The 21,603-nt window shown below is 36.1% G+C and overlaps 1 protein-coding gene across 2 annotated transcripts in view; it reads right to left on the bottom strand.

Annotated features, from left to right (window-relative positions):
* The window catches only part of GRM4 (glutamate metabotropic receptor 4), a 355,948-nt gene that overhangs the window by 93,269 nt on the left and 241,076 nt on the right, over window positions 1–21,603 (bottom strand). For both annotated transcript variants that reach the window (XM_034414637.3, XM_034414638.3), the window contains exons 4-5: window positions 18,701–18,836; window positions 5,490–5,644 (exon numbers count right to left, since the gene is read on the bottom strand). In XM_034414637.3, the coding sequence (XP_034270528.1) occupies window positions 5,490–5,644; window positions 18,701–18,836 (291 nt within the window). The remainder of the gene's footprint in view (window positions 1–5,489; window positions 5,645–18,700; window positions 18,837–21,603) is intronic.

The following is a 21,603-nucleotide window of genomic DNA, read 5'->3' as shown; positions in this document are numbered from 1 at the left end:
AGTAAGCCAAAAGGCAACTAGAGAGTGATCTAATGTCCCTCTCTTCCAGATTACACCTCAACTTTGAGACAAAAAATAGATCTAGATTGCAGCCTCCAGTATCCAGTTGGGCTGTTGATTACCCAGGAAAAATCCCAGTTTGGCAGACCACAAACTCCTAAGATGCCCCAGATTCAATATCGCATGGTAGTAACTTTAAATCCCTAAAGACCAATGGCCCAAAGTTATGTATTTGCGAGGGGAATTAATTTATATTTGCATTATCACATAGATAAGCATGAAATTAATGCTTTGATTTTCATTCATAATGTCTCCATTGAAGGATCATAGGCTTTCTTAACAGAAAAGAGTTTTCATTTCACTTAAGTTGTTCACAGTTTTCAGAATACAGCATTTTGTTGATTTGAAATTATAAGCTATTTTAGACAGTTCTTTTCATGACATCAAAGGAGACAAGCAATGTACATTGAATTTCTTTACCTGTAGCAAATGAATGGTCAGCTTCGAAATTCTCTGATGTAAAAGCAGATCAACCTCCAGAGTGTTAGAGTTAAAGATTATTGAAGGTAGCTTGGTGTTTGTGGCCTGCAGCAGATTCATCCTATTGGTGAATCATTGCCTCAACTTTCATCAACCCATGCCAGACCATGTCTGGCTGGGAATTATGAACACTGTCATCTGAAACATATAGAAGACACTAGGTTGCCTTCTCTGGTGATTAATAGGGCAGCTGGTCAAAATCTGATTCAATTTTGCAATTCATTTGACAAATTGATTTGAATCCTCAAACCATTTGGGTGATTTGTTGCTACAAAAGTCTCCTCATGCCTAGAAGTCCAACTAATGTCTGAATTAATTCAGAGGTAACTGATCTGCCATGCACCAGACCTATTTGACAATTCTGATCTGAAGATTCAGTTACAAGATTGAATTGCCACTAAAGTGAAGCTTCACATGGTCCTCAATGGTAAGTATATATTTAATCTACTTATCTAGACAGCATCAAGAGTCTAACAATGCCAGATTTAGCTCACAGCCACAGTTCCATTTCTTGAAGGGTCATTCATTAGAAAGGAAAGAACTGTTGAGTACCATAAGCCCATTAAAAAGACTTCATTCAATTAACAAGGCTATGCCTTAGGGAGAGAGTCATAAAGCCACCATACTTAGTGTATGTATTTCAACCCCCCTCTGATAGTCATTTTACACTAAAGAAATTAGTTTGTGTTTAGCATAATTAAAATTAAACTTTTGCTATTGGCTTAGAGCAGCATGGGCACATATCCATTGCATTCACTAGTTTTCCTTTCAAAAAAATATATGTTTTCCAGGCTGCTGATTATTCTTTCCTTGATGGACAACTGATTTCAGACCATGCCATGTCATTTATTTGCACATGAATATGAGGATGACAGAAGTTTGATTTAAATCCATATGCTTGCTTTTTAAATTTATAGCAGTTTCAAAATGAGCACTGTTAAAGTGCCCATTTTTCTGGATTCTCCCCACTACCACCATAAATAATTTTTCCCTTCTTTAAAAAAAAAAGTTGTATAATCATGGATTGAATATTTTTTTTATTGCATGCATATTTCACTATTTTTTTAAAACTCTCAGTCTGACTGATATCTTAATATTTTATTGTCTTAACAGTGTGTGAGCTGAGTTTTATAAAAGATACATGGCAAATCCTGGGGGAAGAGTGAAAAGAGGGATCAGCCTAGAATCCCTATGTAACCACAAATGAACTAAGTCTAACCCCCTTTTAGTGTTGTTAACCTTTATCTAACTCTAACCAGGTTATGACTGTTAGTTAAGAAGATTCCTGGGCATGGTTTTTTAGCAATAAATCAGCTTAATTGAACCTTCACATGTGGACCTGGTCTTTCACACCTGACAATAACTGACCCAAGTAACCCTGTGAGCTTTATGGTTGAATACAGGTTTGTATACAGGTTTTCTTCTGTCTGATTTCAACATCTTAAGTACTACTCCAGATAAGGGTCTCCATTTTTATCATAAAAAACTAAGATGTAATCACTTAAGAATTGTATGCAACTATTGAGCCTAACGTTGAGGAAATATGGTGTATTGACATCTCTGAAAGAGCAGAGAGAGACTGCAACAGAGATCTCAGACTGGAACATAGATGCTAACCTGCAAAATCTTTTTGGATGAAAGACAGATGCTGAGATAACCCACTTGTACTCTGGGTGGCAACTCCTCATAAATAAACTGCAGAAATGGAAGTTTTTGTAGTCAACTTGGGAGTTAAGCAGCCAGAAGTCCTGAGATTCCACCTACATTCATAACTGCAGTATAACCTATATGGAAAATAAGCCTGCCATCCTCATTTCTTAATCACTTTGTGAAATAATTAATCTGTAAATAGAGAGGAATTTCCTTTGCAGCAAAGATAAGATTCCTTTTGGTTAATTAAACCTTCTTTCAGGATTATAAAAATCAAAAGAGACTTTACGGATTTAAAGAGTCGAGAATTTTTTGCAAAAAGCTTAACAAAGAGAACATTTAATGTCTTCACATTTAACCTTAAATGTGAATGACAGGAAGGGACATTTGATCATCTTTGATGGACATGTAAAACAGCCAGAAAATTTTGAATATGAATGCATACAATAATTCAGAAGATTATAGAATAAAGTACTGTTGAAACCAGATGCTTGTCTTTGGGGCTAATGGAAAGACAGCTGGAAAAAAATAATGAAACTTTTGTTTCTAGGCTCAAAGGGGAAGTGTCAACCATGTTTAGCAGGGCCTTTGATTTGATTTATCTTGTGTCAACTGTATTTTTCTCTCAATTGGGGAATTGTCTTATAGCTACCTTTAGTTTGGACTATTGTAACACAGTCTACATGGAACTGTACTTGAAAACCTTTCCAAAATTGTATCTGGACCAGAATATGGTGGTGAAAGTAGTTATGAATGCACCTCAGTTCACCTATGTGACACTTCTATTTTGTGAAATGCACCAGTTACCACTTTGTTTCCAGGTTCAATTCAAAATGCTGATGGTAATCTACTGTATAAAGCTTTTCATAGCTTTATAGATATTTACTACTTTCTCCAACTATTTCTCCCCAACCCATAAGACCTGGCAGAGTCAATTGCTTGTTAAAGCATGCTAAAGAAGCTCATGTTAGGTTGGAAAGCTCAGATTGAGTTCTCCTTGCTTTACAATATTGATCAACTGGGAATGTTTCATCCTAAAGCTGAAAACAAGTATACTCAACAGTCTTCTTAGAGAGTACATCAGAGCTACTTGCTCTTAGTGAAAGATTTTTTAAAATATCTTGATACCATCATCTCAAATGCATGGGAGTAATCCTGATCGTGCTTAGCACATGAGTTCTCCAACTGCAGATTTTGAACAACTTAGAAAAAGATTGCAATATTTTTCTAAAATATTGTTTCAGGCAATTAAACTTGGTCTTTGAGTATTACTAAAGTTACAAATGGTTTTCTGCCTCCTTTCTTTTCTTAGCAGAGGCACACAGGATCTATGAGTCACATACAATCCAATGGTCTCTCTCTAGGTTATTATTTCTGTTGTAGAATGTAACTTTGAAATGAACTTTTATTATACTCTCATGTCTATTTATTTTACAAGATATTTATCTATTAAAGTCTGCCAAGACGTCAAAAAAGTCAATAAAACTGTATAAATTGCTGTGGTTAAATTGTTTTGTATTTTATGAGTGTGGTTTTTAGCCCAGTTGAAACAAATAAAAGTCTGGTTTCTGCAGAGAGTTACAACTGACATGTGACAAAATATTAATGGATATTTGTGATCTATGAAATCGGCCATCAATAATTGAGTTCAGCTTCTTTTGCAAATGATTCCGGCTTCTGTACTAGTGTCCTTGGTAGCAATATAGTTTTGATATTTGGATTGATGTAGAAGTATACACAGATATTTTACAGTAAGATGTATAGTAAAGTAAGGGTGAACATTGTTATCCATTATTTTAAGTTTCTAACCATTCAAAAATAAATCAAAAAGATACTGATATGTGGTAAGAGAAATGATAAAAATTACATTACATTATCCAATGCAAATCAAAATCAAGAAAGTACACTAACAAAGTATACTGACAAATATATCTCTGATTTCATAATTGTTTGTCATACTGGAGAAGAAGGATCTTAATCTGTTATTTGTAAGAAAATGCTGTTCACTCAAAATACCAAGCCAAGCAGACTGGCTTCAGTTTCCAAAATGACACCTGGAAATGAATCAAGGAAAACCTAGTAAGGTACATTCATTTCTTGTCCAATGGTAACACAAAAGAAATCGTTCAATTGAGTACTGTTGCCATTTTGCAAAGTTGAGAAATCTTAACTTATGGTATCTTAACATCTGGCTATAAAGTGCTGAATGACCATTAGGTGACACCATTAGCCTTTCCTCTTTCTTGCCATGGCATGGTTGTCTGGATTTTTACAACCTGTATGCGGCAACTTTAGTATAGCCCCCATTTAAAATCCTTTTATTCATTTCATCTGGGATATATCACTCTCAATAATCATAACAATTACTGAGCATTTCAGAAAGAATCTTCCAGATGGTACATTGTTATGATTATCTACAGCATGTACAAATGTTACCACAATTAAGCATCAGTGTATGATCCCATAAACCAGAAATTTGCTCCATGTTGTAAACCATATCTCTGTGGAAGGAAGAAAGTATATGGTAGATCACTATCTACTGGCATGAAAAGTGGACAACCTGTGGTCCTCCAGATGCTGCTGGACTACAGATCGTATCATTCTTCATTTACCATAATGATCAGCACCGAAATTTAACAACATCTGGAGGGCCATACATGCCTTTTCTTGAACTAGATCACCAGGTTTTCTGACTCCCAATTGTTTAATAGTCACAGCAACTAAAATGGAATTTGGTTGCTGGAATAAAGAATGCTGGAGGGTAGGAGATGAGTTGGTTTTGCATTTTTTGAATAAAAGGATTATAATTTTAGTTCTGATGGGCTAAGTATATACTCAGAAGCTTGCTACTCCCTAAATGTGAGACTAACTCCTGAGCCACTGCTTTGGCCACACATGGCTGATGATACTGAAGTTTTAATATAAAGCAATATAGGCTTCATAAGCATGAAACTATCCACTTTACCTCAGAACACCTACTGTCATTTTTCAACAGATTGAGACACCTTTTCAGCCAGCAGTTTGATCATAAGTAAGACATACATCAGTTGTTGCTAAACAAGCAGTTGTTTAGATATAAGTTTCAGCAGAGCAAAATTCAAGGAAAATCATGGACATTCAAGGAATAAGGCCTTTAGGGTACCCCAAATCAAGATAAGCTTCTTTCCATAATCATCAAAAAGCATGGATGACATCTGAATGAATGTTACAAGCTAAGAATAATGATAACAGATTTTTATTTTTATACACTTACCAAATTCAAAGAACAAGTTAAAGCTCTTGAAAATGTCTAGGCTTACCTCTAACAGATGCCCTCTTGGGCAAGATGGTGACAGATCCTTCTGCAATCTCTTCCACATCTCTCACGGGGGCAATTTTGGAACCCCAGCTGTCAGAACCCATCCAGATGAAGTGCCCAGTCTGATTGGCTCGCTTTGCTGCCATCAACACATTCCTGGAGAGACAAAAGCAAAAAACAATGTATGTGATCATCAGGGGTTTTATATTTAAACTGATGCAGGCACTGTGTCAAATTGGCAAGGCAGGAAGCACCCACATTGTGCTCACTATATGAATTGCAAATAAAATTAACTTGGCATGTCCAGTCATATCCAGAAGTAACCTATTCAGTTACTAATTTTCACAGCATTAAGTACTATTTGCCATCTTTATTTCTCTGCACCACATTAAATCTATGGATAGACATAGAAATCTGAATCTGGATTCTCCTTCAACACTTTCAACACCTTCAAAGCAAGCATAACCCAATCAGACCATATCTTTGCAGACTATAGCTCACAAACTGATTATCCAGTGAGCCTTTATTTTGCATTTCTTGAAAATATGGGGTGTGCATTTAAAGAGTCAATGAATGCTGGACAATCAGGATCAAATATACAAAAGTTAGTGAGACCATGTATTTAGCAGCAATTTGATGTTCTACAACTCTTTTAGCCTCCATAATATACATCCTATTTATAACTAAACTCTGGGAGGTATGGCATAAGGATTTAGGAGAATTTACAGGATTGAAGTAAAATGTAATTTCACTATTTTTACCTAGCATCTTTGTTCCAATATCACCTGAAATGATGGTATAATGTTCTCTAGGGGAAAACTGATTACCTGTTCCATTCTGCTTCACCAGATAATCCCATTTTTAATTTAGTCTGCACAACCTATTCCAATTTCTGAAATTGCTGCCAAGCCCAATAACTAGTAAACCCAACACGAGCTCTTGATTTCATTGCAATAGCTGGGAGAAATTTTATTTAGTTATTATTTATTAAAATTATTATACTGACAATTACTGAAGTCTCAACAACTTATAATAAAAACTTAAAACCTAAAATAAAAACTCTGCTAGAATAATAATGTAAACAAAAACAAAATAAAAAAATAGTGTAAACAAAATAAACAATTCAAACCATGTCATAAGACTTTTTAAAAAGTGACTTAAGCTCCACAATTCAACAGAGAGTTAATTCTAAAGAATTTGGGTGACTACAGACAAGGCGTGATCCCTGGTTGCCTAAAGCAGCTTTAACTTAACTTCCTCAGATGCTTTCAACAAGTAGGGAGGGGTAATCCAAGAGATGTTGTCTTGTGTCTTGAACCCAAGCTATAGATGGTTTTAAATATAATAATCAACACTTTGAATTTCATCTGAAACAAAGTGATTGATTCTACAATGCTTTTAGCACAAGTGTAATGTGATTTTCCAAAGGATAACCTGGCAGCTGAATTCTGTGCCAACTCAAATTTCTGGATTAGACATACAGGCAGTCCCATAATTGTTTAAACTTAGATTACCAGAATATGCATGACTGTTTTAAGATCATTTTCTTCCAGGAAGGAAAGGAGTTGGCATATCACTTGAAGCCAATGAAAAGTATCTCTAGCTGTTGCCTCACTTGGAGAGAGATTGGAGAGAGATGAAAATTGAGAAATACTCCAAAACTGTATATCTGCTCCTTCGTAAAAGTGTAATTCCATTCGGAACAAAATCTACCCTGACTCTGGAATTATGGACCCTCACAAAGAACATCTTGTTTGATTCCAAATTCAATATATGAACCCACCAAGTTCAATTCATTATCAATTGCTGGCAGATATTCAAGAGAACCACTCTATTATCTAAAGTTGTTTCAGAGAAATAGGTCTGGATACATCTATGTATTGACATCCTGCTCCAAACCTCCATAATTGGAGTATTCAGATATTAAAAAGAAATGAAGATCAAATGGAGGGACCATATACCAGAGTGTAGTTTAAGCAGAAACTGTCTCCAAATAATAGTATCTCCCATTCTCAAAACTTTCAGTACAGTAATCCAGATGGATATAATGGCTGATACTATTATCTGAGGGACCATCTCTTGCTGGTTACATCTACCTGACTCACCAGAGTGGGGAGGCAAGGAATGTTGCGGGTCCCATCTCCTAGGGGGGCACCCAGAAGAATGGCCTTCTCCATGGTGGCTCCCTCTCTCTGGAACATCATTCCCCCAGAGATTAGAATGGCCCCCACTCTAACACTCTTCCGGAAGGCACTGAAGATCTGGTTCTTCCAGTGGGCCTGGGGAACCCAGAACGGGATTGAACCAGTGGTGAAATGTAAAATTTGTTACTACAGGTAGCCTGGTGGGGGGGGGTAATGTCACTGGGTAGGCGTGGCCAACTTTTTATTTTTAACTTTTAAAAGCATTTTTTCTACAACCTCTTCGGTGGAAAAATGCTTTTAAAAGCCTTTGACGATCCCAGCTGAGCTGCGTGATCATCAGAGGCTTTTTTTTTTTAACTCGGCCGAAGAGGTTGTAGAAAAAATGCTTTTAAAAATAAAAAAAAGCCTCTGATGATTGTGCTGCTCAGCTGGGCATGGGGGCCGGGGGGGCAGGGATTTTTGCTACCGGTTCTCCAAACCACCCGCTGCCATTGCTACCGGATCGGGTGATCCAGTCCAAACCGGGAGCATTTCACCCCTGGATTGAACCCATTAAATGGCTTGTGTGATGTGTTGTTGCCAGGGCAGGAGGTGGAGGGTTATTTTATTTTATTATATTATATTATTCATTTTTTATATGATTCTCTCTTTTATTAGTTTTATTGTTTTTATATGAGGTTTTTATATTCTTGTAAGCTGCCTCAAGTCACCATATGCGAATAGGCGCATTATTTAGGAATATAAATTTCCTAAATAAATAAATAAAAGCCTTCTGAAAATTGAAAAAAGAAGAGTCATATCTCCTCTCTCAATGTCCAGAGATTTATTAATTGAATTTTTACTGTTACCAATAACAGTTTATGGCTCCATCATGACCAAAAAGCTACTGAAAAGATTTTGGGTACAGGAAGATAGAAAACTACTTCACATCCAGTCAACTTTTTGTACTTCTAACTGGAAACTATCTGTCAGATTAATGGGATAGGTAATGGTTCTAGTTGTTTCACCAGGATTTGGAAGGGTTTGAACAGAGGAGGAACGGAATATGTGATATGCACTTCTTTTGCTTGGTATCTAGAATTTTATTCCTTTTAATGATTGAGGATGTACAGATAGTCTTCATTTGACGACTGCTCAAAGTTACAATGTACCCCCAAAACATACTGATTACTCCCTTCCCATAGTCATATGATAGCATTTTGGACACTTGGCAGCTAATTACAGTGTCTCATCCCCACATGGCCACAATTTGTGGCATTTTTTGATGTTTTCCTCTGGGAGAATGGATTCACTTAATAATCATATGACTCATTTAACAATCACATGATTCACTTAACAATCATGGTGATTCACTTTACAATGGTTGTAAAATCAAGTCAGGTCATGTGGTGACCTGCTTAATAATCACAAGGACGTATGATGGAAATTCTGGATTCATTATGGTCATTAAATGAGGGCTACCTGTAAAACAGAATTAAACATTTATTTATTTTAGTCACTAAAGAGTATACTTGGATTATTTTATTTTGCCATGTCCTTGGTGAACATCTCATTTTCAATCTAAAAATTATGGGAAACAGATACTTGTTAACTTCGAGATGGTCTCATTGCCATTTATTATTAATATTGTTATGGCGCCTTCCAGTCAGTCTTGTCTCCTGACAAGTGCCTGGATAAGTCTTTGCAGTTTTCTTGGCAAGATTTCAGTAGTGGTTTGCCATTGCCTGCATCCTAGAACTAAGAGAGAGAGAGCGACAGGGTCACCAAGTGGCTTCATGTTTAAGGCAGGACTAGAGCTCATGATCTCCTGGTTTCTAGGCTGATGTCTTAACTATCAAACTACTCCTTAACCTTGATCATCTCAATTATGGTAGAATTAAACAAAGGATTCCAAGTATAAGTACGAGCTCCCCCCGGAGATACAGAGGATCCCGGATCTGCGTACCTTCCGTCACACGCTCAAGACTTTCTTATTTCATCAAGCTGGCCTGATCTAAGTCTTTCCCCTTTTTAAATGGAAATTTTAAATTTGTTTTTAAATTATTGGGGTTTTAAATTTGTTCAGCCAAATTATTTAATTCGTTTTATTTTATTTTAAATTTTGTATTTATATGTTTTATTCTATGGCTGTTCACCACCCTGAGTCCTTTGGGAGTAGGGCGGTATATAAATTCAATAAAATACAAAATACAAAAAAATACAAGAGAAGATGAACTTTGCCCTTGGCAAATTCCAGTGAAATGAGACAATTAAAAAAGAGTGTGAGTAATGATGATTCAGAACCTATATCAGCTAGTCAATACCCACTCCCACATGGAATGGAACAGAATTAAACAGGAGAATGCTGAATATTTTCTGGTTTTGAAGTGATCCACCCACCATCATCTCTTTGGGATTCCATGATTGCCAGAAGGGTGTAAGGTCTTATTTTCTTTGCATATTTCTACTCTTGAACAGTCTTTGCTCCTTGTCTTGTGTTATGTTACATTCTTGGCTATTCTGTGACAACTGTCTCATATTAATTTGCTATTATGCTACTTTTTTTATTCTGCCTTGGAATAAAGGTTTACCTGCTCATATAGTGATCATTGTTTTGGAATCTAACAGAATCCAAACTACCAGTTTGTTGGACAGGGACACAGCAGACTGGAGAGGCTGCAACTGGATCTGAGATCTACATGAAAGCATCTGCTCTACATTTGAATTGCAGCTCTTCCACCTTGGGACATAATCCTGTGCAAGTGTTCACCAAAATTATGACACACACTTAGTTCAGTGAGGTTTATACCGGGCCTTGTAGATGAAATCCATCATAAGTTTATAATAGGGTATCTTTCTTCTCCAACTTTCATCAATCCCCATGTGCCCAAGGTTTGTTCCAAAGAACTGAGATTAGATTTTGAAAGTTTAGAAGAGGAAATGTTTCTCCCAGATCACTGGAAACCACTGTATAGTTCAATGGAACGTAACTATTATAAAGGATTGCAGCCTTACTTCAGGATTTCACAATTTAGCATTACTGCTTTTGTAATAAAATCATTAACATAAGCTATCAAAAACTCCTTGAAAATGAGAGAGGGAAGAGGTACAAAGATACTTTGCCTATTATATTATTATCATCTTTGAGCCACATAATTTTAAGCAGTGAAAAATTAGGCAGAAATTATATCAGAACTCAGTAACAAGAGCCAAGATAACTTCAGTGAAAATGTTATGCTAAAGGCTTTCTTAAAGTTTCTCAAAAGTTTTCAGCCTTTGCAAAAATTGTCCCATTTTTCTACCTCATTCTCAAGAAGCTTTAGAAAGCCTTTAGCATTTATATGAGTAGCATTTCGAACTTTTTTTTGGCAAAGTGACAGAGTACAGTTGTTGATATACTGGTAAATTTCCTCTGTGGGAGGAGCTGCAGTATATTGTCTTTCTATGAACTTGAATAAAAATGTGGGAAGACAGGAAGGCTGCTGGAGAAAGGTGTTGGGAGAAATGATATAAACCCTTATAAAACATCCACACCACCTCCTCATTGGGGGGGGGGAATATGTGTGAGAGAATCAAAAGCCATTTATTTTCCTTCCAATAATATTGAAAAAGTGCAGCAGAAATTTTTAGCATAGCAGTATGTGCAACTCTGTGATTTTAAAAGATGTTAATACAGTATCTTTGGGGGTTTCTCTGTCTTCAAAGCAACACAATTAATTTAGATATTACCCTGATAAGAAAAAGAGTTGGAAGAAGCAATTCCATATATTCTCATTAAGTATATAAGCAGAAGCAATTTGGTAGTCCTTCCCCTTCTCAAGAGTGGCCGGAGGGATTGTGGCTGCCTCAGGAATGTTCTAGCAAAATGGATCATTATATAGTCAAGGCTGATTGATGATTCTATATTATTTGATCAATGACCATTTTTCATTTTTTTTCTTTTTTTTTTAAATCAACCAGACATATGATTCCATAATTCATTTTAACATTACTGGAATAAGATGACTTACAACTGTGTTATTTGCTCACTAAATAAGCAGATGTCAAAATGTGCCTGGAGATCTGCAACATTCTTCATTCTCTGAATGTTAAGAACCTCTCCTGCCTCAAAAAAAAAAATCTTTGAGAGTCTCCATCCTAAGCAACCAGGAGTACACTTGGAAGGCAGAGTTACGACTAAAACAAACAGGGATGAACTCGCTACACAGTTTAGAGCCACCAAACTGAAGAGCAAGTATATTTGGCTGGTTTTAAATAAGCCCTTAGCAGGAAAATAAATGAAAAGGGTGTCCAGTGGATCAATGGATGCTTTGTCAATAACAAACTTGATTAAAAAGTGATTAAGAGAGTAGAGGTAACAAAACTGAATGACAGGTAGCCCCTGGAGCCATAGAGAAACAGCAAGTACTGTTGAAAGGAGGAAGCAGAAAACACAGTAGTGATCATGATAAGAAAGGCAGATGACAGTAAACAGCATGCAATGATAGCAAATAGCATGGAGCAAATTAGCATCAAAGTCAAATTTACCCTACAGAGGAATGAAATAGAATTGAAACAAAAACAAAAAAAGCTGTTATCCTTATTAAAGCAGTAGCTAACTTTATAATACCGTATGCAATTCTTTGCAATGTATTTTTTGGTCGTTTATTTAGTTGAGGATATTTTATAGTTATGTCAATGTTCTGCCAAGGACTCCAAATACCCATAGAATTTATGTCTTTGGTGAAATGTAACAGATTCAAGGATGTTGCAGTGACTGCTTCCTTATCTCTTCTCTTTTCTGCAGTTAAGTACGGGATCAGCTTGTTAGAATAACAATTAAAGTCTTGGCACCTCCCATATATCAAAGCTGCTATGCTGTATTTCAAAGAATGTTACTGTAAAGTCTTTGCACTTTGAATAATACTGTGTCTTCTTTCTTATCTTGCATCCTTATCCGTTGTAAAGTAATTCTCTGGGGTCTCTACATAATGTGGATATGCTTAAAATATCTTTGATCAATATTCTATATAAGATCTATGTAACCCTGGAACTCTTGTTCTTCAAGAGACCAATGACTTCCTGCTACTTTCTAGCTTTAGAAATAGTAAAATGATTACTGGATCCTCCCCAGTTGTTTGTCATTTTGAGAGTGAGCTTTCCACCATGTTTCATTTTTATACCACAGTTCTATCTATCTCAAGACCTCAAAATGCCATTGTGTTCTGTGGCAACACTTAATAATAGCTGTTGCACAGCCTGAAAAACTTTTATTGTCATCATTATGAGAAAGAGAAAAGCAAAGAAGAGAAAAATAATTTCTCAAGGTCATTTAATAAAGCAGTGGAACAAATTGAACTGAAATGTTCAAGGATAAGGACCATCGTCTAGTAGCTAGACATGGAACTAATGGACAAATTAAAAGTGAAAACACCTGTAACAGCCCAAGAATTATATACAATTTAAGTATTACCATAAACTATGTGTAGTGATTCCCTTATTAGAACAATAGAATCACAAATTCAAAGAATTGGAAGAGGCAATTTATATCGTAAAATGTAACTGTCAGTATAGGAATCCAAATAAAGACTCTCAGACTGATAGCGGCCCAAATGCTATTTAAACATAACCAATAATGGAGAACTAGCACCTTACTAAGTAATTAGATTTGTTTGCCAAATTACTCTTATTGATAGGAAGTTTCTTAAATTGTGCAAATCTGCATTCCTATAACTTAAATAACATTATTGTTATTTATGGAGTGTTGTGTCCAGCACTCAGGAATGCTAGCAATCAGGTCTTGGGTTTTTTTTTCTCTGTGACATCCTTTCAGATATTCAAACAGTGCTATTGTATTTCCTCAGCATCCTCATCACATACTCCTTCATTTCTTTTTAGTTCCTATCCCCAAAGTTCTCTTTATTCCCTTTGAATTTGTCCCAATTTCATTGAGTCCTTCGTAAAGTATGGTGCCTAAATCTGGAGAGTAGTGGAAGGATGGATCTGGCCAAAACAGAATCCAGTAGAAAAATTCCTTCTCATCCTTTTTGGATGAAGCCTAAATTCTTTTTGCCTCTCCCCCCCCCCCCACACTCCCCATGTCAACTGCTGGCTCATACTCAATTTGCAAACAATTACTATTCAATTAATCTATTGAGAGGAGCTGTTTATGTTAATTTCATGAAGCCTACATTCAAACAAGCAACATTTTCCTAGGTTTTTTAAAGGTCACTCAAATTCCTCTGGACCATCTATCCCACTGTAAATATACTTTTTAAGTTTAAAAAATTATCTGAAAATAACTAATACACTGATGAAAGTTATGGTAAAATACTCATCACTATAATAATGTGAAGGAACGAATTTGGTCTAAGAAGAAAATAAATTATTTTTTTACAAAAAGATTAGATGTGTGTGTGTATTACAGTAAGTACTGAGATTCCTAAAGTCACAGGTTTATAGATTACCCTGCATTTAGCAAATTATAGAATTAATAGCCATCATTAGCCATGATGACTAGAAATTCTTGGAAATGTTGTCCCGAATAATTTGGAGACTATAGGCAAAATTAGGTAATTAATGTGCATCCATATGATCAAATGTATATCACACTGATAAGAAAAAAGATGTTGAGACTCTAGAAAGAGTACAGGGAAGATGGCAAATATGATCAGGGGACTGGAAGCTAAAACATACAAAGAACGGTTGCAGGAATTGAGTATGTCTACTTTAATGAAAAGAAGGACTATGGGTGATACGATAGCAGTATTCTAATATCTAAGAGGCTGCCACAAAGAAGAGGAGGGTCAGCCTATTCTCCAAAGCACCTGAGGGCAGGACAAGAAGCAATAGATGGAAAATAATCAAGGAGAGAAGCAACCTAGAACTAAGGAGAAATTTCCCAACAGTGAAAACAATAAATCAGTGGAATGGCTTGCTTTTGGAAGTTGTGGGTGCTCCATCACTGGAGTTTTCAAGAAGAGATTGGACAGCCATTTGTCCAGAATGATATAGGTCTTCTAGTCCAACCAGAGCAGCAGGTTGGACTAGAAGACCTCCAAGGTCCCTTCCAACTCTGAATCTGAATCCCCCAATACAAGTGATGTCGAGCTGGCATACCCATCCTGGCTATGCCCACCCCAGGCCCCCGAGGTCAAGAACAACCCTGATGAGGCCCTCAATGAAATTGAGTTCGACACCCCTGGTTTAGATGATCAGATTTCACAGAAGTTTAACTGATCCTATGAACAGACCTCAACAGCTGCCAAAATGAGATGCTGTTCTTGCACAACAAAAAGCGTTTTAGAACTGAACAACCCAAACATGTGGCATCAATGATACTCCTAAAGTTTTGCTCCCTTTCTCAGGAATGATTCCTGGATGGTATACCTGATGACAAGTGATTAGAGATTCAGCCACAGCAAATAGGCCGTGAATTATCATGGGAATCAGGCATTTATTATATTGGACTGCATTTCACTGTCAGCAGCTCAGAGTGATACATATGTTCCTATACTCATGTGACCAAAATTGTGGGGGTGGGAATGAGAGATTTGTCCAAGGCTATCCATTTAACTTCACAGTTGAGGGAATGCTGGAATGTGAGAAGAATAAAATTAGCAAGCAATGACTCACTAAATTGGAAACGGAACCAGATACGCTTCTCATTTTGGTTGATCTTAATAACTACTGCAATAACTGCTGGCACAGAACATAACTATTTGCCTGATGGTCAGGCCTACTCAGAGTTCATCAGAATAACACATATTTTATAAAAGCAGAACCAGTTGCCAATAGTCTCCTGGGTTCAGTTCAAGATGCTGATTATAACCCATACAGTAAAGCTATTATGCAGCTTGGGCCCTTATTATATTTGGCAGCACCTTCTCTGGGTAGAATTTGTTCAATTATACAATCTAACCAAGACAGGACATTTATCTCTAGAGACATGGAAGGGCAAAACCTAGAGAATGATATTCTCAACAGTAGCATTTGATAACATTTCATTTCCTGAAATGAGGCTAGCTTCTGCTTTTTTATGCTTTAGGAAGCAGATTAAAATCATTCCCTTTTGCAGGGCATTGGTTGTAAGCCACTTAAAGTCATTCATGCAAGACACCTAAATAAACAAAGAAATAAAGTTACTGTCCAGCTATGGATTTTAAGATTTATTTTTATTTCATGAATTAACACAGCTCTTTATTGCTTTACATTGAGTCTGTGATGTTTTAAATAAAAAAAAATCTGGGCAAATAAAGGCAACAGGGGAAATGGCTATGTATATATAAAAGTCACAAAGAAATTATGTGGGATGCAATCCCAGCCTACCGAGAAAGTCATATTGAGGAAGAGTTATAGATTTCTTGCATGAAGAGCTCTAACTCACTCCCCCACCTCACAAAATGGCAGCCTAACTATATTTGCAGCATATACAGCAATACAACTCTGGACTAAGGCACAGAACCCAACTTGCACCTTCTCCATTGTTTCCTTATATCCACATAATACATGAACTTCCCACAATTTACATATAATTTACTATTGCATCTTGGGCAGACACAAAGTCACACTCACACATACAAAATCACATAGGTTTTATGAGAGCAGCAACTGGTTCATCTCCTAAACTCTCTTGTGCTAACCAATAGATGCAAACTCACTCTTAAATAAAAGGAGCTTTTTCCATATACAGTATTGTGATGGGAGATTGTGGGTGAGCTTGGAAAAGACTGGAAGGCAAAATAGATACAAAAATCCAGACATAGAAGATGGATTATTGGCAGCTAGTTTCAGAAAAGGTGACTCAAGCCAGATAGCAAATCTTTTTGAATGATTTGCCATAATTAACTTGCTATAAATGAGAGGAGAAATTTCTTTTACAATTGATGAGACTGGTGCCAAGCCCCATGAAACTAGGTGGAATCAAGGATCTGAGAACTACACAGATTTCAGTAAAGTATCTTTAATGCTAGTATGATGGGAAATATATAATATACTAAAGGTCTCCTCCCCATTCCTTTCCCAGCCTTCTCAGACTGTCTCATAGTTGTACTAATACTCCAATCATCACCGTGACATTGGGAGACCACCAGTTTGGGGTGAACTTTCAGCTTATCATGGTAACTATGCAACTATAATGTTTAGAATTACAAGATAGAAGGTAATCTAGAAAATAGGCATGTATGTCCATTTGAGAAGATTGAAAAAATACAGTATATATGCAGGTTTGAGAATCACAACAGCTCTTATATTTTGGAGCCAGAAATACATGCATGAATCATGTGAATCAATCCTAAGAAATCAAATCTGGCTCAGTAGTACATGTTTACCATTGCCTGAAAAATAGGAATTTTCCAGATGCATGTAAACTATTGCCACCAGAGTGCAATTCTCCAGTTTACTGCTTATTTTCATATAGGCAAATGTTTATAAACCTCTGTTTACCTGCAAAGTAAATCCCCTGATTTTGGTGGAAGGAAATAACATACAATATTTTTAAGAGCGTCACAAAAACCCTAAACAGTTTGATGTAAACTGATTGAAAATGTCAATTTACTTATATTTGTCAACATTTGTTGATTAATAAATTAGATAGTTGCAAGATGAGGTGCAACTCAGAACTGCAAGATCTAAAGAACTAAATCAGAGGATTGTGTGCCTTCAGTTTTTCATTTTGTGTTATAGTTACATTTACTTCATTGGAAAAAGCCATATTTTGCTTTCTAGTGACTACCAGAGAATATTAAAAGTATCCTTTTTAATTACTAAAGATAAATTCTATGGAAGCTTGACTTCAAAATTTCCTCACAAAACCTTAATCTTTGTGGAAAGTGTTTTTGAAAAAGAGGCTTCAAAATTATATCCAATTTCTAAAAGTATTTTAAATCTTTCAAACTAATGATTAGATGATGAAAACTTCAAGTAGCCACAGTCTGCTTTGCATCATATTTCTCTGAATCTATAGATCATATTTTAAAATGCCTTAGAACGTGAGTGTTTTTTTATGGTACAACCAAGAACAAGCTTCCCATAAGCATTTCAGTAGAATGTTTCCTGAAACAAAATCCAGGAATTTAGATCTTCAGATTTTTATATAATTATTAATACTTCCTCCTCAAATTTACCTTTTTTCATGAAATCATTTATAAATTTCTGAGGGATCTTTTCTATGCCATGCAAGCCCAAGGAGGTATGAACCAGTGGTGGCTTTCAAAAAATTTTACTACCGGTTCTGTGGGTGTGGCTTGGCAGGGGAAGGATACTGTAAAATCTCCATTCCCACCCCACTCCAGGGGAAGGATACTGCAAAATCTCCATTTCCTCCAAATAAGCTGGGACTTGGAAGGCAGAGAATAGATGGGGGCGGGGCCAGTCAGAATTTTTACTACCGGTTCTCCAAACTACTCAAAATTTCTGCTACCAGTTCTCCAGAACTGGTCAGAACCTGCTGAAACCCACCTCTGGTATGAACTAGGGACAGTATTATGGCTTCTAAGCAATTCTAAAGGGTTTGATCAACACCACCAAACTGAAGAAGGATGGACCTATTCTGATTGTTAGCCAAGGGATGGGCCTCTTCTAAATTGGGGATACATATTTAACCTACAGCAAAGCATTGTAAATATCTTCAGAAACATCAATTTTCAGAACTACAGAAGATACCGATACCATTTTGAAACACAGAGGAACAATGGAAAATGTATCCCGATACGTTGTTTTTGAGGAAGGAATATGGAAATAGCCTTCAAGAAGAAATTTAAGAACTGTTAAGTAAACATCAGCTTAGTTCTGGGAAAGAAGAGGGTGAAAAAGAAACTCAAGATAACCCTATCTTGATTCTATTCAGTATAAGACAGAGTGCAGAGGAAAACTCTGGCAGGCTTTGAAATTCTGTTATTATATCCTATATCAAGAATACAACTAGTCCTTTTATTGTCTGTTCTTTGACTTAGCCAACCTCAGAAATGCTGACAATATTCCATTTTATTCGTTAACAAGATTCATATCTAGCTTTCTCCCCTTCTGCATGCCCTATTCTTCTATACATTTTCTTTCTTTGTCTCACTATTTTCCGTCACAGATCCTAAAGTATTAATCTCTAAATTCTTACTTGATATCATCTTCATTGGCAAATATGATGACAGCTCGAGCATTGGATGTTTCCAGAAGGCGCCGAATGATCTTATCAAATTCTCCTTCTTTGGGTTCCCGGGGAATCTTGACTGATTGTGCCACACACACACTCCCTGTGATAAAGAAAATAGTATGATTTGAGAAATCTTTAAACAGAAGTGACAAACACAGAAAGATTAAAGAAAGGCATGAGACAATTTTCCCATAGCCCAAAACAACATTTTCATGTGGTTTCATCTGTGGGTTTTATGTCTGTATGTAATTGTAATTTTAATGAGGATAAAAACATGGAACCAAATTATGAACCTAGATGAACATGCATGTCTGAACAAACTTCCTTGTTAACTCTTCATTTATTTAATATTGGAAAGAACATCCTATTTCATTTTTTTATATGTGCCTAAAGGCCCAATGTCAAATGGCTTGGATGAAAGAATCTACATAGTGCAGTAACTATTTGGGCTCTTCTTTGAAGCTTACACATTTTGTTTATATCTGTATATGCTTATACTCTGCCTTGTAAACTGACCTTTATTTGTATATAGTATAAATATATAACACAAGTAGAAACACAAAAACACATCATAAAATTACAAAAGAATAAAAGAAAAAAATTAATAATGAATAAATCAGAGATACCAATTCCAATCTTAATATGTAAGCATATCTATCTTCACCAAACTGATGCCCTCCACATTACAATCTCCTAGACTTGTACCAAGTGGACATTGGTCTCCAGCTTGTACCAAATGGACATTGTGGGCACAGTATTCCAAAAGCCCTGAAGTATATCAGTTTAAGATATGCTAACTTGTATTATTTGATGTTTAAACCTGCTCAACCTTAAAATAATTTTGTAAGTTTCCTCTTTAAGTTGTTTGTGTTTCCCAGGGTCTCACAACTCAATTTAAGAACTCTGATATACAGTAACTGATTAGGAGTATATAGGTGAAGAACTATCTGATTAATTCGTTACTATGGAAATTCACCCTTTACTTTTTCTTGTCCCCTAAAAAGTCACCATATCATGATGCTGAACTACTAACACAAGCCAAAAAAAATTTAAAAAATCACCTTTGTGAGCATCTGTAATAACAGGTGTCAAAAGTGCTGTAATAATGAGTGCAGAAAGGGAAAGCAAGAGTCTATCATGAAAATTGTATGACTTCCTGACTACTTTCCTATATCTTAGGCATGGATTTCTATAAAATAAAGGTTACAAATGCATGTTTCAAGATATGTATATTTTCCAGATGTGAACTAGAAATTCAAGTAATCTCCATCTCTCATGGAGGGCTTTTTTCTACAGAAACGTTTAATTTATAGTTGTTTTATTACTCTTAATTAATTATATCTTTATTTTACACTCCCAGAAGAAAAAATACTGGAAACAAAGGTAAAAAACAGAGATTCTTGATTTCATATACTCACTTCTTACATGATGCTCCTTTTATATAAAACATTTCTGTGGGGAGCTGATCTGAATTCTAGATTAAGCAATGCAATGTCCATCTCACTCCCCATTTTCATGGTCTTTATCGTTTCAGTTTCTTTGTTTCACTACCCTTTTCTCTGAGCCTCCTCATCCCATATCCACTAGGGCTTTGTCTATAGTACTTGAAATCCAAGTCTTCAAAAGGTGTTTCAATGCATGTGGAAACCCAAACTTAACATCTGACTTCAGAACCTTAAAGCAACTCTATCTTTCTCCATCTGATCAGTTGGACAACATAAAAAATGACCATTTTTCTTAATGCATTCATTGATGTAATGATTTCCTTTTGATGCCCTCTAGTGACCAATCTTCAAAGTCATCTTATCAATTCCAGGTGCAAATACAGAAAGTTACTCCCAGGAAGGATTCTATATAGCTAATTTCAAAGTTCTAACTCAAGTCCACGTGAGCTCTTAATCATTTATAAAATCCTAAAATTTTCACCCTGTTGCTGTATATTCAGAAAAAAAATCTTGCAAACCTTAAAATTGTAATTGAAACTTATTTCTTAAAGGATTGAAGGAAAAACTCAGTGAATATGATCAAACTTGCAGTTCTGAAGGCTCTTAATCTTTAAAAACAGTAAAAAAAAATTAAACTCCAACGTGATTAATAAGTGAGTTTTGCTCAAATTTTGAGCCCAGAAAGAGGCCACATTAACAGCAATGAGCTCAGTGGAATCCTACAACTCCTAGCAAGTAATCAGAAACACATCGGTTTGTGTGATTTACTCTACTCACACAAAAAACTGTTCAGAGTATGTATGGGTGATATCAAGATCTTTTCTTTCTCTGGAGTGATTTGGCAGTCTGGATTCAGCAATCAGCAGCCATTTTCGGCTGTCAGTTTGCCATTTCCTTATTGGAACTCTTCAAGAACACTAGTCTTGCTATTATTCTCCCATGTTTAGATCTCATTGTGGATGGAGGAAATCAATGGAAAACAGTTAATCTGCAAAGTCTATGAAGTTCTAACACTTCAAGGGGAAATCTGGGCACAGTAGAAAAATTGATGTATTTTCAAAGTGACTGGAAGGTGTAAATAAAAAGTCACAGGCCTGATCTGTGAAGTGCAATAAACCTGGTGTCCAGTTTTGTAAGATGATTATATGGAGGGGAGAAAGCCAGGTATAATTGCCAACAGCAAGGGGCAGAGGGGCTTCCTGACAATAATGACAAGGTAATTCTTAAGGAGGCCAAGAACACAGTTTGAAGTTCTTGAAAAGCATGTAAGGCCACTGTATCAAGGTAAAGTTGGAAAGCATTTGGCAGATGGAGCAGGTGATAACTGTAGGTGGCCTGAAATGGTACTACCTGAGTAGGGACACAAACTGAGTTATAAATGAATACAGCCATAGATGAAATGTCAAAGTAATTGTTTTAGTT

This window comes from Pantherophis guttatus, chromosome 3, assembly GCF_059756535.1.
Source record: "Pantherophis guttatus breed Tessera chromosome 3, ASM5975653v1, whole genome shotgun sequence".
Classification (NCBI taxonomy): Eukaryota; Metazoa; Chordata; class Lepidosauria; order Squamata; family Colubridae; genus Pantherophis; species Pantherophis guttatus.
The sequence above is the reverse complement of the archived record's forward strand: the minus strand, read 5'-3'. Positions and strand labels throughout refer to the sequence as shown.